Source organism: Barbatula barbatula, assembly GCF_947034865.1.
Source record: "Barbatula barbatula genome assembly, chromosome: 1".
In the NCBI taxonomy this organism is placed as follows: Eukaryota; Metazoa; Chordata; class Actinopteri; order Cypriniformes; family Nemacheilidae; genus Barbatula; species Barbatula barbatula.
The window spans coordinates 30,483,048-30,499,697 of NC_136766.1; the positions used below are offsets into that span (position 1 = coordinate 30,483,048).

General features: G+C 37.6%; 1 protein-coding gene across 3 annotated transcripts in view; it reads left to right on the forward strand.

Annotated features, from left to right (window-relative positions):
* Window positions 1–16,650, forward strand: part of capn1 (calpain 1) — a 28,121-nt gene that overhangs the window by 10,428 nt on the left and 1,043 nt on the right. For all 3 annotated transcript variants that reach the window (XM_079468780.1, XM_079468782.1, XM_079468781.1), the window contains exons 4-20: window positions 2,009–2,127; window positions 3,962–4,095; window positions 4,333–4,501; window positions 4,941–5,024; window positions 5,803–5,888; window positions 5,996–6,070; window positions 7,151–7,311; window positions 7,495–7,667; window positions 7,886–8,097; window positions 8,244–8,283; window positions 8,373–8,438; window positions 8,537–8,594; window positions 9,195–9,259; window positions 10,066–10,134; window positions 13,981–14,059; window positions 14,785–14,901; window positions 15,204–15,262. In XM_079468780.1, coding sequence (XP_079324906.1) covers window positions 2,009–2,127; window positions 3,962–4,095; window positions 4,333–4,501; window positions 4,941–5,024; window positions 5,803–5,888; window positions 5,996–6,070; window positions 7,151–7,311; window positions 7,495–7,667; window positions 7,886–8,097; window positions 8,244–8,283; window positions 8,373–8,438; window positions 8,537–8,594; window positions 9,195–9,259; window positions 10,066–10,134; window positions 13,981–14,059; window positions 14,785–14,901; window positions 15,204–15,262 — 1,766 coding nt within the window. The remainder of the gene's footprint in view (window positions 1–2,008; window positions 2,128–3,961; window positions 4,096–4,332; window positions 4,502–4,940; window positions 5,025–5,802; window positions 5,889–5,995; window positions 6,071–7,150; window positions 7,312–7,494; window positions 7,668–7,885; window positions 8,098–8,243; window positions 8,284–8,372; window positions 8,439–8,536; window positions 8,595–9,194; window positions 9,260–10,065; window positions 10,135–13,980; window positions 14,060–14,784; window positions 14,902–15,203; window positions 15,263–16,650) is intronic.

Below are 16,650 nucleotides of genomic sequence, written 5' to 3' on the forward strand. Positions count from 1 at the left end.
TGGTAACACATTCTATGTTCAGTACACGTAAATAGACTCACATTCTGTGTTTGTATTATAATTTTTTAATAGTAATGATTTAAGATTAGCTATCCAAAAATGAAGATTGTGTTGTTATTATCTAAGACTAATGTTATTGCAAACTTCGCAAAGGTTGCAATGACATTGCAAAAGGTTTGTTTGCCTTGAAAAAATATACAGTATAGTTGGTTGAGAAAGCCCATATGGGCTACCGTGAAATCTGTACCCACAAATTCATAATCTGTGCCCACGCTTTCGCAATCCGTTTGCAAATTCTTGCAAACTGTAGCCTATTCGCGGAATCGAAGCCTCTGTCTGTCATTAGAACAGAACAAGCTCCAACAGGAACATTAACGAATGTTGTATACTGTCTTATTTTAGATTATATTATAAATTGTCTTCGTGTTTACACACACGGGCGTGGCGCATAGCGTTCATTGCCGTCTTTCACTGGCATGAAGTTGGTTTGGAATTAAACTTTCGATATTTGTGAATTTAGGGTCCATCTCTAAAGTTACATAAACATTAAAATAACCTTTTTAACCCAACTTCAAAAGCATTTAAAGGGAATGACTTATAGCCACTAAACTAACTGTACCATGTTCATGTTTCACCTATAATGCACAACCTTTGGATTTTTCAGTATTAAAATTAACAATAAAATCATATGCACCTATCCCTATATGTATTGCCATTGAGCTTTAAATAATGGTATATTTGTGTACGAGACCATACAATAGTTATACACACATGAATGTTAGCATGTGATTTGACGGTTTATTTTAATACAGATCAATAATCTGAAAGGTCTGCATTCTAGCTGACACACACATGAACACTTTACAGTTAGTCAGGGAAGTCATTCCCTTTAAATGCTATTGAGTTTTACATTTTTTATATTTATGTATAAGAAAATACAGCAGTGAAACACATAGCATTATTTGCATAGGATTTGACGGTTTATTTTAATACATATCAATAATCTAAAAGGTGTGCATTATATCTGACACACACACGAACACTGTACATTCTTTTGGCCATAAGTCATTCCCAATAATTACTATTGAGCTTTAAATATACCATTATTATATACCATTATATAAAAACTACTTTAATCCCTTATCTTCTGTGAAAACTTGACAGACAAATGAAAAAAAAGTACACCAACCCTCTTCTCTTCTCTCAACAGGTAGTGGTCTAGCTTTTGTTGAAACTAGTAACTTTTTATTAGCACCTATTGTACTGTTGCTCTTTTATGACATATTGCTTATTGCTCCCCGAACTTTTTTAAGTCGCTTTGGATAAAAGTGTCTGCTAAATTACTAAATGTAAATGTAAATAATGGTATATTTGTGTATGAGCCCATTCAGTAGTTAAAAACATATTTGCATTTGACATTTTATTTCAATACATATCAATAAAATGTGTGCATTATAGGTGACATACACACATGAACACTGTACGGTTAGTCTTGGGGTTACAAGTAATTCCCTGTAAATTCGATTGAAGTTGAAAACATGTATTTTAATGTGTACGTAGCTTTAGAGAGGGTCCCTTATAATCTAATCTAAAATAAAACGGTACACAATATTGGTTAATCTTCCTGCAGGAGCTTAATCTGTTTTTATGACAGAGGCTTCAATTCCACGAGTGGGCTACAGTTTGCAAAACTTGTGGGTACAGTTTATTAATCTGAGAGCATGGATTTGTAAATTGAGGGAACAAATTACAAATCTGTGGCCACAGATTTTTTTTCTCCAACGGGTGACCAGACGGGCTCCGCAAGAAACAGACCAAGTCCTTGTTCAATAAAAATCTTGATATCCATAATTCTCTTTGCTCCCTGTGATAATGCTTGTCACATACCATCTATATTAAAAAGGCTTGCTGAAAGTTTGAATGGGTCTAGATTTTTGTTAATAAAGCTTTGATGTTAAGTGAGCAACTATTTTCCTTTAAATCTACTCCTCTGTTTATATTTTCATAGGTGACTGTTGGTTGCTGGCGGCCATCGGTTCTCTGACTCTGAACGATAACCTCCTGCACCGTGTGGTGCCTCATGGACAGAACTTTGAAAGAGGCTACGCTGGAATCTTTCACTTTCAGGTGCTTTAGACCTGTTCTTTCTGAATCTACAAATAAAACTGCTAAACATATTTCCAAGGAAAGATCCATTCACACATACATCGAAATAAGTTCTGAGTTCAGATGTACCATCATGTATTATTTGCAGGCTTTTAAAATAAACCTGGCTGATTTCTTCAGTAGAAAGTGTAGTGAACTGCAGCTGTTGTATTTTGGATTAAGAAATGTGAGGTAATCTTATGTGGGACCGATGTAGAAACATTTGGTGTAGAACATTTTGTGTGTCCGGATCATTGGTTCCAGCTGTGTGTAATTCTATTCTTGTTGCTTAGTTTGTAGAGTATTGTGTTGACAGCAAAGAGGTTTTGGATTTAATTCCCATGGAACAAATGTACTTAATACTTATATAGGGTGCATGTAAATATGTATGCAAATGTAGGAGGGGCCAAGTACCCAACCTTAAGGTACTTCATTGTCGTTATTCCTAATTTACCAGAGCCGTCATTAGAGGGGACATTCAGGAACCAAGTTCTCAATCCTGTCACAGAGGGTCCCACTAAACACAATAGGGGCTGGGCCTGTCACGAACAGATGGAAGACCCAAGAGCAGATGCGTTAGAGTTCAGTTTATTGAATGAAACAAAAGGCAAACAAAGTTACGCGGCAGTACAGCATGAGTAATGCGGGAGAAGACAGGAATCGTAGTCGGGCAGGCGTGGGTCTGTCAAGGCGCATGCAGTATCCGTACAGGGAGAAGAGAGAGCGTAGTCAAGCAGGCGTGGGTCGGTCGAGGTGCGAACATAAACTGGAGACAGATGGCAAACTCTTAGTCGGAGCGAAGAATCTGAGAACCGGGAAGACAACTGTAGAACGGAAACTCCTGAAACACAACCACCAGAACGAGCTGGGGAAAACAAGATTAGTGACAAGACAGGGTACGACCGATTGATGTCCAATAAAGGAAACAACACACTGGCAACGGAGGAGACAGTTGAAGGAGAATATAAGGCAAAGGGAGGTAATGAGAAAATCAAGACCAGGTGCGTGAAATGAAGAGAGCGTGAGTGGAAACAGCTGAGCGTGCACAGAAGTGAATGGTAAGTCAAACCTGAACCCTGACAGGGCCTACATTTACAATTCTTTTTGGCCTGGTGTATTCTAGCTTAAGCCCTGAGCTTACTGAGCATCAATCCTGTAGACCTGAAAGCAGTTTTACAAAAGCCACCTTTCTCTTTCATACATTGGCTGTGCTTACATTCTGTGAACTCCCAGTGAACTTTGCTCTGTACAGAAACTGCTAAGCAACCATGTGTTTATGATACTGTGGAAAGTCAAATCACTTGTCACTAAAACATGTCTGGTTACGACACAATGATTTTCAACACGATACGTTGTTTTGCTTCTGGTATAATGCTAGTGAATGAGTATCTTAGTGGATATGGTATGTATAGTATAATATGCGTGCGTTTTCTTTTAAGTGAGTAAGATCTACTGCTCATTTCACTCTTTATAAAAAACCTCAGTGAAGTGGCAAAGAGACCTGTGGGTAATGACAAAGCACATCAAGATGAAGACAGTCTGTTCTCTCTGTATAGTGCCAACATAATAATACAAAAGCGCATTTAAAAGGTTACTATTAAATTAAGCGTCAAATATTTGATTCTCCAGAAATGCACACATTCAAAACAGTGCATGTGAATAATGCATTAAAGGGATAGTTCAACCCCCCCAACAATCCTGATATCATTTATTCAATTTTATTTAGTTTAAAACCCTCATGACATACTTCTTTGGAACACAAAGGTATTTCAAATTGTCTTAGCAGTTTTGCTTATCTTTTTCTGTCTCTTTGTAGTTTTGGCAGTTCGGTGAATGGGTTGACGTGGTGATCGATGACCGGTTGCCTGTGAAGGATGGGAAGCTATTGTTTGTACACTCAGCAGAAGGTGGAGAGTTCTGGAGCGCACTGCTGGAGAAGGCCTATGCCAAGTAAGCCATTTTATCTGAAATCTCTGTTACTACGTGCCTTTTGTTTTCTATTAGTGGTGTTTGATAAAGCAAGCATCATTTTTATTGTCGCTCATTCTGGGGATTAGAGATTTAAGCTTTAATTGTAGAGCAAAACATAAAAACCCCTCTGATGACCTCTGATTGACAGCCTTTCATTTTTATTATATTTCGAGTGATTTGTAAATTTGCATTTGTGTGTGTACCTGTATGTGCCAGGCTGAACGGCTGTTATGAGGCTCTCTCTGGTGGAAGCACGTCTGAGGGGTTTGAGGATTTTACCGGCGGGGTCACAGAGATGTACGAGTTGATAAAAGCGCCGCCTGATCTCTTCAGCATCATTGGACGGGCCATCGAGAGAGGCTCACTTCTAGGCTGCTCTATAGATGTAAGCTCTTCCAGCCATTCACACTGAATAACATTGGCTTATTACGATTTCATTTAACTCTGCGTCAATGTTTTAGACATGTCTTTTTGGAAAGGGTGAGCACCCAGGGTTACTAAGGTTTGACACTGCGGGGCGGAGTTAGCATCCGTTTAAGAAAAAAAAAGATTCACTACCTCATTGTTTTTATCTCATTAAAAATTATTGCGTTTTGTATGAGCAACATGTTTGACATGTTTAGCTCCAGTGTCTAAAGAAAATGGTAATACAATATTTTAGACATATTGAAGGGGTTGTTCACCCAAAAATGTAAACGTTGTAATCATTTACTTACCCTCACGTCGTTCGAAACCTGTGTATGACTCTTCCTTCTGTGGACCACAGAAAGTCAATGGGGCCCCAATGTGTGATAATGTTTCACCCTTTTTTTGTTTTTCTCAAGATCACCAGTAAGTTTGACATGGAGGCAGTGACCTTCAAGAAGCTGGTCAAAGGTCATGCTTACTCGGTGACAGGAGTGGAGGAGGTGAGCCAAACACAAGGAACATACAAAAGATGCTTCAAAATTCACAAACCACCTGTTCTTGATAGTATGCACACTTCCTCCAATGGAATATTGGGTTCCTCGCCATCGTATGCATACTGTTTTGCACTGTTTGACTGTGCATTTTTAAGTTTTATTTAATTAACACTGCATATAGGAATTTATAGTCTGTTTGATTTTTGACCCCTGTGCTTGTGTCTGTGTGTGTGTGTGTGTATGTCTGTCTGTGTGCGTTTATGGAGTGTTTTGTGTTGGGTGTGGCTGAATCTGTGTGTCTGTCTTCTGTGTTTTCACCTTTTTTGTTTTGACTTGCATAAACTTATATGTTTTGCTTATAGTCAATAAGTTTTCTTTTACAGCTGCTTTGTAACAATAAAAATTGTAAAAAGCGCAATATAAATAAAGTTGACTTGACTTCTTGTCCCAAGTGAGAGTAACTTAAAATCGTGTGTAAATCATAGTTACTTAACTAGGGTGTGAAACGTGTATGTACCATTTTACATGTTTGTTTTTTGGGCTCAGATAACCCAAAACCCCTTGCGCTCCTTGATGGATGTAAAATTTGAAATTTGTTCTTATAGCCCTTTTTACAAATTTGCAACCCAGTCATTTAATGCTCAATAGCAGTTTTAATGTTACAAAGATTATGGCAATAACAGCTTAGATGTATCTGTAAATCTAATGAAGTTGTACTGTTGCATTAAGGGAAACTCGGGTAAAACAAGTGCTAACAGGTTTTTATTGGTGTGTCGTGTTTCAGGTAGTCTACAGGGGAAAGATGACTAAACTGGTGCGAATCAGAAACCCCTGGGGTGAAGTGGAGTGGACAGGAGCCTGGAGCGACGAGTGAGTTAAACACACACACAGTGATAGATGCTACAGTCTTACTGTATTCTGTGCGCTGTGCGATGCATCGCTGCTCTGATAGCATAATTTACATGTGTTTCCCTCAGCTCTCGAGAATGGGAAAGTGTGGACAGCTCAGTTAGAGGCAGATTACAGAACCGCAGTGAGGATGGAGAGTTCTGGTGAGTAAAAATATGTGACCACAGAACCTTACAAACTGTATTATTTAACAAACCCTTAGGGACTGTTTACATAAGAACGTTTTCAAGTGAAAAGCACAAAACAATTTATGCGATTTGGCTGTACGTTTACAATGAAACAGCGTTTTAGGGGACTGATAAAGTTTCAAAGTGCAAGTTTTTGAAAACCACAGCGTTCTCATTTCCGTGTAAACCCCGAAGTACGCAACAGTTTGTTAACGCTTCTCCAGCAAAGTGTAGATTTACTACACCAGTGCTAAAACCACCAGCAGAGACAAATAAATTTATCTACAGCAAAATCTTAACACTCATTCACGGCGACGAATGGTTTTTAAACTGCACTTTTGGATCAGACCCGGGAGTACGAGTCGATGAAAGGAAAATCTCATCGCATCGCATTTGATTATGACTTGATTCTAACACCACATCCTATCTAGAGAAACCAAAATATAACTTGGGATTCTTGTAAGACTGGAGTTATTTTTTGGTAGTAGTTTTACTATTGTTAAGTTTTACTTTTTAAATATGATTAAGTCATGTTCACTTTAGTTTTATTTATTGCTGTTTTATTATGTGCCTTTGTCATTTTTTTTTTTATATTGTTTTATAAGTACTATTTATTTTATTTCATTATTTTATTTTTCAATTATTTTTCAATTAATATTTTATTATTATTTTCAGTTAATAAGCACTTCTTATTGCAATATTTTTAATGTAACAAATATTTTATTAGTTTAGTAAAGTATAATAATGTTGGTAAAAATTATTTTCTAATATATATAAATCTAGTTATATTTTGTTTGCACACAAACACAATAGGCGACTTTCAAACAGTAATTTTACCACCTTTGAGTGCACTTCAGTAACAGGATTCCTTTGTATGAGCGTTACAAACAAAAGCCCTTAAGCGAAGTTTGGATTTTTTGTGTTTTGTAAACCTAAAAATAAAGTCACAAAGATTAATATGCAAACTAAATCTACGCTAATACTTCAGGTTTTAACCTCATGGCCCTACAGCCCCCTACTAATTGACACCCATTCAAAACCACTTTTTTCCTTTAGGATGGCGTTCAGTGACTTCCTACGCGAGTTCACTCGGTTGGAGATTTGTAATTTGACAGCAGATGCTCTGCAGGCAAGTCAAGTGAAGAAATGGAGCACGTCGCACTATCACGGGGAGTGGAGGAGGGGCAGCACGGCCGGCGGTTGTAGAAACTTCCCGGGTACGATGTCTGTGTGTGTGAAGTGAATCAGTGGGTCAGAGTCACCAAACAAGTCTTTAACTGACTTTACCTACAAATGAAAATTCAGTTCAAACATACATTTATGTTTTTCTTCTGTGGAATGCGTGTTTAATGATTATGTTTTGTTTTTAATCTTTTTTGGGGGTAAAATATGGTAAACAGCCACATTCTGGATCAACCCTCAGTTCAAGTTGACCCTACAGCATCCTGATTCTCCCGGCCAATCAGAGTGCAGCTTCCTGGTGGCACTGATGCAGAAAGATCGCAGGAAGAAGCGAAAAGAAGGAAAAGACATGGAGACCATCGGATTTGCCATTTACGAGGTTCCGAGAGAGGTACAATAAAGCTGGTGTTACTTTAATAATGACAGTTTTTTGGATTGTGACATTATTCAGAACTGCATTCATTCTGAACGGCATAAATAAATTTAATACATTTACTCGTAAAAGTTATTACATAATAATGGGATTATGTCAATATCTGAAACAAACTACAATTTAAAAATTAAGGCATATTTGCAAAAACATTTCATGTAGTCTTGCTTTCCCTTCAGTATGTGGGTCAAACAAGTGCGCACCTGAAGCGAGATTATTTCCTCAGTCATGCGTCCAGCGCCCGCTCGGAACTCTTCATCAACCTGAGAGAGGTGAGCTCTCGTTGCCGACTGCCGGCCGGCGAGTACATCATCGTCCCGTCCACCTTTGAGCCGAACAAAGATGCCGACTTTGTCCTCCGAGTATTCTCAGAGAAACCCGCCAACTCTGAGTAAGTGATGCCATTTCACCTAATAAACAAAATGTCCACCTTATTATTTTGTGCTAAAGCCAAGTCACTTCAAATCTGAAGCGATTTTGGAGTTATAAAACCATCCGCTCACAACAGATCAATCCCTATTCTTCTGTGTCCTTCAGAGAAATGGATGATAAAGTCACAGCTGACATTCCCGAAGAGGTGACTACATGCATTTCTGCATAACAATTTGAATATATTCGTATATAAATAAGAGATGACTATTCACCCTGCAATTTCCTTCTGTCTAGCAATGTCTGAATGAGAGTCAAATTGATGCTGGCTTTAAGAATCTCTTCAGACAGTTGGCTGGAGCGGTGAGAGACAAAATAATAACTCTGATTTGCTGAGGTTATGTATTGAAATGCATTACGACATGAAATTTGTGTCTGTGATTCTATGATGTGATTTGCAGGACATGGAAATCAATCTTACAGAGCTGCAAACCATAATGAACAGAATTATCAGCAAACGTGAGTCCTGTTTTCAATAGAGGGCATCACTGATTTCACTGTTCCAAAAGCCTACATAGACAGCACATCCTCCGTAGCATCCTAACCTAAATCCAACCTGCATGAGTGGTCTGAAATACCATCTGTAAGGATCAAATACCACCTCCAAAGATCAATTTTTCTAGCGGATGATATCCTCGGACTTCCACAATATTAATATTTGTTCAGTAAACAAACTGTTTGCAAAGTCAGATCACAACCCTTCGGGGATATTCTGTATCACAGCAACAAAGCATCTCGGCTGAAAAAATCACCATCAAGTATTTTCAGTAGAGCATCTGGTGTTTGCAGTTGCTTAAATACGCATCGGTGGACATGCAGGTTTTTTAAAGAACTTGCGCAATGCCGGATTGGAATTCAGCCACATAATGTCACCAGCTACTGTTAGTAACTGTCAGATATAATTTAGGAAGGCAGCCAATTAGGCTTTGGAACAGACCAAATGTCTTTCATAAACATTTTGGCCTTAAAAAGAGCTGTCTTTTGAGAGAGAAAGACAGAAAGACGCTTATAAGAGAGATGACCGCTTATACTCCTCATTTTTTGTGTCTGCATTCACAGATAAAGATTTGAAGACAGACGGTTTTAGTAAGGAGGCCTGCCGTAGCATGATCAACCTCATGGATGTATCCGTTTCACGCTTTCTGTTGTACCATAAGTCTGCTTGTTTTTTATCAGCTTCTTATCTGACTCTTAAAGGAGCAATCTGTACTTTAGAGATGCGCGGATGGGCTATTATTTCATCCGCAACCGCATCACAAAACTCATCATCCGTCCGCCATACATCCACACCAACGTTTTTGACCAATTTTCAAAACCACACCCGCCCACCATCCGCTGATTGGGCGATGCAAGGCACTGCTGTAGAAAGCTCTTACCTCAGAATATCACCAGTGAACTCCGATTGGCACACATGGACAAAAAAATCTAAATAAATAGACTAAATTAAACGCACTTCGGCAAACCTGACCTTATCTGATAGGCTACTGTACAATATTTTCATTGTAGCCTAATAGAAAACGCATTTTGGCACATCAGCCTACTACTAATGAATGCCAATTTCACTTACTTTTTTTAGCAAATAGATAGAAAGTTCGAATAAAATAACAAGTAATTTACATTATAGTCTAATTAACTATAGCCTACACACTGTCATGTCAGGGTGACGACTAGGACAATTTCATTTAACTTAATAATTTTCGTCACGTCATCCGCCCCGCGGTTTATCAGCGTAGTCCGCGGCTGAAACCTCCAACCGCGCATCTCTACTGTACTTTCTCATGAGTATACAAAACTATATATATATATATGTACATATAGTTTGTGTTAATCATTTGCCTTCGGATAAGACTATGACACAGTCTGCATGGAGCGGGACATAACTGCTCAGATAGTTTTGCTTTATCTTTTCAACCCCTTAACGTCTTCATAGACAGATGGCAGCGGAAAACTCGGACTCACAGAGTTCCATGTGTTGTGGGAAAAGATTAAACGTTACCTGGTAAGATGCTGCTGTTTTTTGTTTCTGTTGAAAGTGTTTGACGTTGTGTACTGTGTAGTCAGAGCGGGTTAGATTACTTGGGAATTGTAATCGGTTACTGATTACAAACTACATGGCAAAATTTGTAGTCAGTAACGTAACCCCTCAAATGACACATTTCTTGTAACGTAATCTGTAATCTTAATTATATTAAAATAAATTATGAAAGTACGAGTGTCATGATCAGAGTGGAAGAACCCAAGTGCAGGCGGCGAGGATGAAGGGGTTAAACAACAACTTTAATATTAAACACAACACACAAAATAAACACCCACAATGGGGGAAAACACTAACCAAACTAAATACCAAAGATGGAAACAAACACTTCCCACAAGAGGGGCAAAATTAACCAACTTGGAATAATGAACAGGGGACTATATAAAACAGGGGTGTCAAACTCATTTTAGGGTAAGGGCCGGATGGAGAGAAAAGTGACAATGTGCGGGCCGAATCACCTTTTTTAAACCATATTGCACCAAATTACAAATGAATTAGCAAAAAAACTAGAAAGACATACTGTTCTGTAAAAGGTGCATTTAATAAATCCTCAGAACGGTTCAATAACACTCTTATTCCTCTTTGAAAAAACTATTTTGTTTAGGTAAAGGCAATCAAAACCCTTTCCTTTGAATATGAATATTTTTTGTCAGATACTTTTTAAACTAGTAATGACAAAAATGCAACAGACTCTATTTGTGTACAGACGGTCACATTAAATATGAACCATACAAGCTATACAATATAATTCACTAATAGGAAAAACTGCCTTAACATATTTAACAATTAGTACAGTAGTACAACTTCACTTTGGATATGAACATTAAATATTTACTAGAAATTCCCTTTAACAACAAAAGATCTAGATCGCATCTGCATTATGATTTTAATTCCTGACATCTCTTTTCTTCAACCACATCAATCTCATGATGTCATTTAGCTGTCTGTTTGTGAGTCGAGAGCGCAGGTTGTTAATGTTCATTACTGATTCTTGATGAATTCTCCCTCTGAAAACGGCTTTGATCCCGCTGCGATTTCGTTGGCAATCAAATAGCTTTACAGCTTCATCAGTCTCTGTTGTTTTTGTGATCATTGACTGCTTTTTTTCCGAGGCTAAAGTTAAATTATTGACTTTTCGAAGTTGTCCAGTGTATTTATCATATTTCTCTGCGTATATCTCATAGTGCCGTTTAATATTCTACTCGTTTTGCACAGCCACGGCTTGTGAGCAGATTAAACCGGCCTACCGTTGAACTCACAGAAGAAATACGTCTTCTTCCGTCAGTTTTCTTTATTTGGACATTTTAAAATCACTAGTCCTTGCCGCACAACTTAGCCGACTTTGTTTTCGAAATGTAGGCGGCGCTTTAGAATGCGCATGCTTGTTAGGGGTTCCGGCAGAAGCCCAATTAAATGATCAATGATAAAATAAAAAATTTAATAAAACAAAACATAATATGGCAGCGAAAACCTGATTGTATTAATAAACTTTAAATTAATTAAAATAATAATAAACTTTTATTTCATATTTGTATTATTTTTCAAATCTTCCCTCGGGCCATATTGGACGCCTTATCGGGCCGGATACGGCCCGCGGGCCGTATGTTTGACACCCCTGATATAAAAGAAGGCCGAATCATGACAGAACCCCCCCTTAATGAACGCCCCCTGGTGTTCACCAAGGGAGCAGACTAACGAGACAAGACTGACTGGGAAACAGACAACATCCAACAAAACATGGTATGGTCTGTCATGATTCTGCCACTAGACCAGAAAATCAAGACAAAAGAGGGCAGAATCATGACAACGAGAAGTCTAATGCCCTTGTACTGAATGACTGAAATACAACAGCACATGTAGGCTAGTAACAATAAAAATGGTTAAAGTTTAGAAAAAAGGGCTTGCAGTGTAGATAACAAGTGTAGATACCAAATTAATGTAAATGGGTGTAATATTCACGCAGTACTGGATAAAACAAAAAGTATAAAACAATAAGCTTATAATCGAAACCATAAGCTTTTGTCTGCATAATTTAGATTTATTATAGCCACATTAATAACGGTTTGCTAATAGCAAATCAGGGTTCCTACGCGTTTTGGATAAGTATGGATATGGCTGTGCACATGTCGCGTCTAAACATCATGTGCAAAATGTGACTGCGTAGCTTTTTCCCTCTTTTCAGGGCAATCCCAATTTAAGCGTGCTTGACAGACACGCATCAACATGAAAATAAGGAACCTGACTAAATGGCTGATTTTAATATCCAATAATGCAAACTACAGAATTCTGAAACGAGACAAAAACATGACCAGACCATCTCTAATTTTTCCTAAACCGCTTGGATTTGACTCTGGTGCATTTATAGGTTGTGGTTAGCCTATTAAAACAACAATATTATTTGCAAATATTTCAAACGCATCAAAGAATTCTTGTTCTTTAATTATCTTTTTTTTAAAACAAGCATCTGCAACTTTTGTAATTTGATGTCCATGTTTGTGCTACACAAAAGGTGGAATGAATAGCGCTTACATTTGTCATTTAAAACCCAAATGCTCTTGAAAGATTGATTGTATTTCCATGTGGTAATTTGTATAAAAATATCTATTGTGTTTACTCATCACTGATAAACATAAAACGACAGACATGGTTTTAGCTATTGTTATCTAATTTGCACTCTAATTGTTCTAAAATGCACACATGTAGCTCAAGAAAATCTTTTTTTGGCGGTACAAACTCGGTTTTTGGAACCTTTATTTCTAAAATCCTTCGTACGGCCGGATTGAATTTAGTCAAATTTTGAAAGAAGCCAAGTTAATGGACTTAAGTTCTCGTTTCATGTTCATTAATTAATTATATTTCAACAATCCTTCTGTTGCTGTGGGTTGAAGGTATATAGTTATTAAATTTAACAAATTTTTAACATTGCATTAATTCGAATAAAATGTCCATTGAACATGTCTTGGTTTGGTGTTAATTAATTTGTATGTGGTATAGCTATAACAGTCCACTGATTATTTGGAACAGTGAACAGTAAACCACTTTTTACAGATGTAGAATATGGTCTGAAAAATCTTCAGGGAATTTCGATTGGAAAATGTGTAAGAAACCTGGCAAATGTAAATGTTCACAACCGAAAGACTGGATTACAAATGACTGGTCGCAAAACAACAAAATGACGTCGTGAAAGATTCAATACATTTCCCACCGTGCTTGTGATTATCTTATAATATATATACTGTATCTAATAATATTCAGCAGCACAAATCTGTTTGGATTTATTACTAATGCAGTTTCACAATGAATGTTGTGATTTACACTAAAAGCGCAAACCATAGTATTATCTTTGCTAGATTGTGAAGATTAACACTGTTCTTGAACAATACACAGCGAACATAAACTAAAATTTATAAACAAAAACATGTCAGACTCGCTATCATGGGTTGGCTGGTCTTAACAGTTAAAGTGGTAGGCTTACCAAAAAAGAAAAAAGGAACATGTAATGTTATTGGTAACTAAAATAGTAATCTGATTATGAGTATTTTAAAATGTAACGTAATTCAATGACAAGCACTTGAATTTTGGAATCTGATTACGTAATCCAGATTACAAGTAATCAATTACTACCCAGCTCTTTGTGTAGCAACAAGAACAGCTCCTTGGGTTCAAATATGGTGGAACATGGTCAAGAAAGAAAGAAATCACTAAACATTGTTTTAGTGCTAGAAGCCTTAACATTCTTAACAATCCTATTGTTATGTAGAAAAAAAACCCTACACTGTCCATTCACCAACTCTTGTCTCTTGTCCTCAGACAATCTTCAGGGAACATGATCTTGATAAATCTGGAACTATGAGCTCTTATGAGATGCGAAAAGCTCTGGACTCGGCAGGTACAAGACCTTAAATACTTTATCTGTACCAACAAATAAAGAACAACAGTTTTGCAAATTGTCTAGCAGTATATACAATATACAGCATGTCGATAACACTTTACAACAAGGTGCTATTTGTTAACAGTAGTAAATACATAAGATAACCATGAAGAGTTCAGTTGTTCAGCATTTATGAATCCCTGTTAATGTTCAGTTCAATACAGTTATTCATGTTAGTTTATGGTGCATTAATGTTAACGGAAAAAGCGTTTGATGTTAATGGACAAAACGTTTGATTTTAATAATGTATTAGTAAATGGTGAAATCAACATGAATTAACATTAATCAATGTTGTATTAGTAGTATTGTTCACTGTTAGTTTATTTTGTCTAATGCATAACTAATTGTTAACAAATAGAACTTTATTGCAAAGTGTTCCCCGTCCTTTTAGCTTTAATGCTTGATGTGTTTGTTTTTCAGGACAATTTCTGACTTAAATTGCCTGCGTTGAGGAATGCTATTGTTATTTATTTACGTTTACGTTTTAATAATTTAGTTCCCAGTTGCTTTTGTTAAGATTACATTGGATAATGTTGTGCTATATATATTTAGCTTGTTTATTTGTTAAATATCTGTTAGATGCCCTTGTAAAGGGCTTTATGCATGCCGCATTGTCGGTCTGTGTGCACGGACGTTTGTGCCATTGTATCGTAGATATTGCAATTTTCTATTGTTTTTTGCAGGTTTTAAGATCAACAATCATCTATTCCAGCTGATTATTATTCGCTACACAGAAGAAGACCTCACTGTGGATTTTGACAACTTTGTCACTTGTTTAGTGCGATTGGAGACCATGTTCAGTAAGCTGTCTTTTTATGGCAATAGATTTGTTTTTTACTGATCTTTAAACTTTATTAAATCACTGGTATTATGGATGACCACATTTTCTGTGAAATCACACCCAACACCTCAATTTATAAATCATAAGTTTATCGCTTTAAATCAGGACAGGGAAGGCACTGACTTTATATGTACTTGGACAATTAATTATTTTGGATTTTTAACACTTAATTTAAAAAAGCAAAATGGCTAGACACAATAATTCTGACATGATGTAAAGAAAGCAAGTTGATCCAGTCTTACTGAGAATTGTTTTTTACAGAGACCTTCAAGACTATGGACACAGACGGTGATGGAATCATGTCACTCACATTCTTTCAGGTTTTATTTGACACTCAAAATTTGACACACATTATTTGACACTCAATATTTGCCAGTCACAGCATAGTGATACTTGATGAAAACATGTCTGGGGGGTTGTCAGTCACAGCATATAGACACTACATGAAAACATGTTTGGGGGGGTTTGCGAGTCACAGCATATTGATACTTCATGAAAACATGTCTGGGGGGGTTGCCAGTCACCGCATATTGATACTTCATGAAAACATGTCTGGGGGGGTTGCCAGTCACCGCATATTATCACTTCATGAAAACATGTCTGGGGGGTTTGCCAGTCACAGCATATTGATACTTCATGAAAACATGTTTGGGGGGGGGTTTGCCAGTCACCGCAGATTGATACTTCATGAAAACATGTCTGGCGGGGTTGCCAGTCACCGCATATTGACACTTCATGAAAACATGTCTGGGGGGTTTGCCAGTCACAGCATATTGATACTTCATGAAAACATGTTTGGGGGGGTTTGCCAGTCACCGCATATTGATACTTCATGAAAACATGTCTGGGGGGTTTGTCAGTCACAGCATATTGACACTTCATGAAAACATGTCTGGGAGGGGGTTTGCCAGTCACAACTAGGGATGGGCCATATGAGATTTTGACGGTATGATAACCACGGTTTCACGGTATTACTATAACATCTCTTGAATGTGTTATTTTTTTAAATAAAAACAACTTTTCCACTGAACATAATACATTTTATTTTGAAGAAACCTATACAACATTTGTAAACATGTCAGGTTAAGATGGGCGCTCTAACGAGGAGGCTAAAAACCGCAGTGTCTAGCGTCTGTCTCTGTTGGTCGGGGAGTGAGGTTTACACACTGCACAGCTATTCACTAGCTTGCCTCCATTACATTTGCTTGGGGTAGAAAGCATAATAGTTTTGATTTTAACAATGCTAAACACGCAAACTCTCTTAGATGGTTGCAAATGTTTATTTAAAGACAGCATTGCCTTGAATTTAGCGAAGAGTGATGGGTGGTGCTCCCGTAGATGGGCTATCATATTTGACGTATTGCCTCCCCTAGCAGCCGCTCTTTTTTTTAATAATTTACAAGTTGGATGTCCTTCCTCCTCCAAGCCGCTTCCGTCTGACCTTTTTCGGTACCCATAAAATTCCCACACGGTAGACTTCGTCTTTTTCGACGGGGGAAAAAGTTTCAGATTCACCTCCTTCGGCCATCCTCCATACACGTGACTCACTCCCTCTGACTGTGTGTACCAACCGGAGAGGGAGGGGTCATGTGACTCGTTATGTTCGCACACAACCTGAGGGATTCCTGTAACTTACTTTTCGTCTATGAGGACGAGAAAAAGCTGTGCATACCGCAGAGACGGTATAGCGGACATTTTTAGTGGTTTT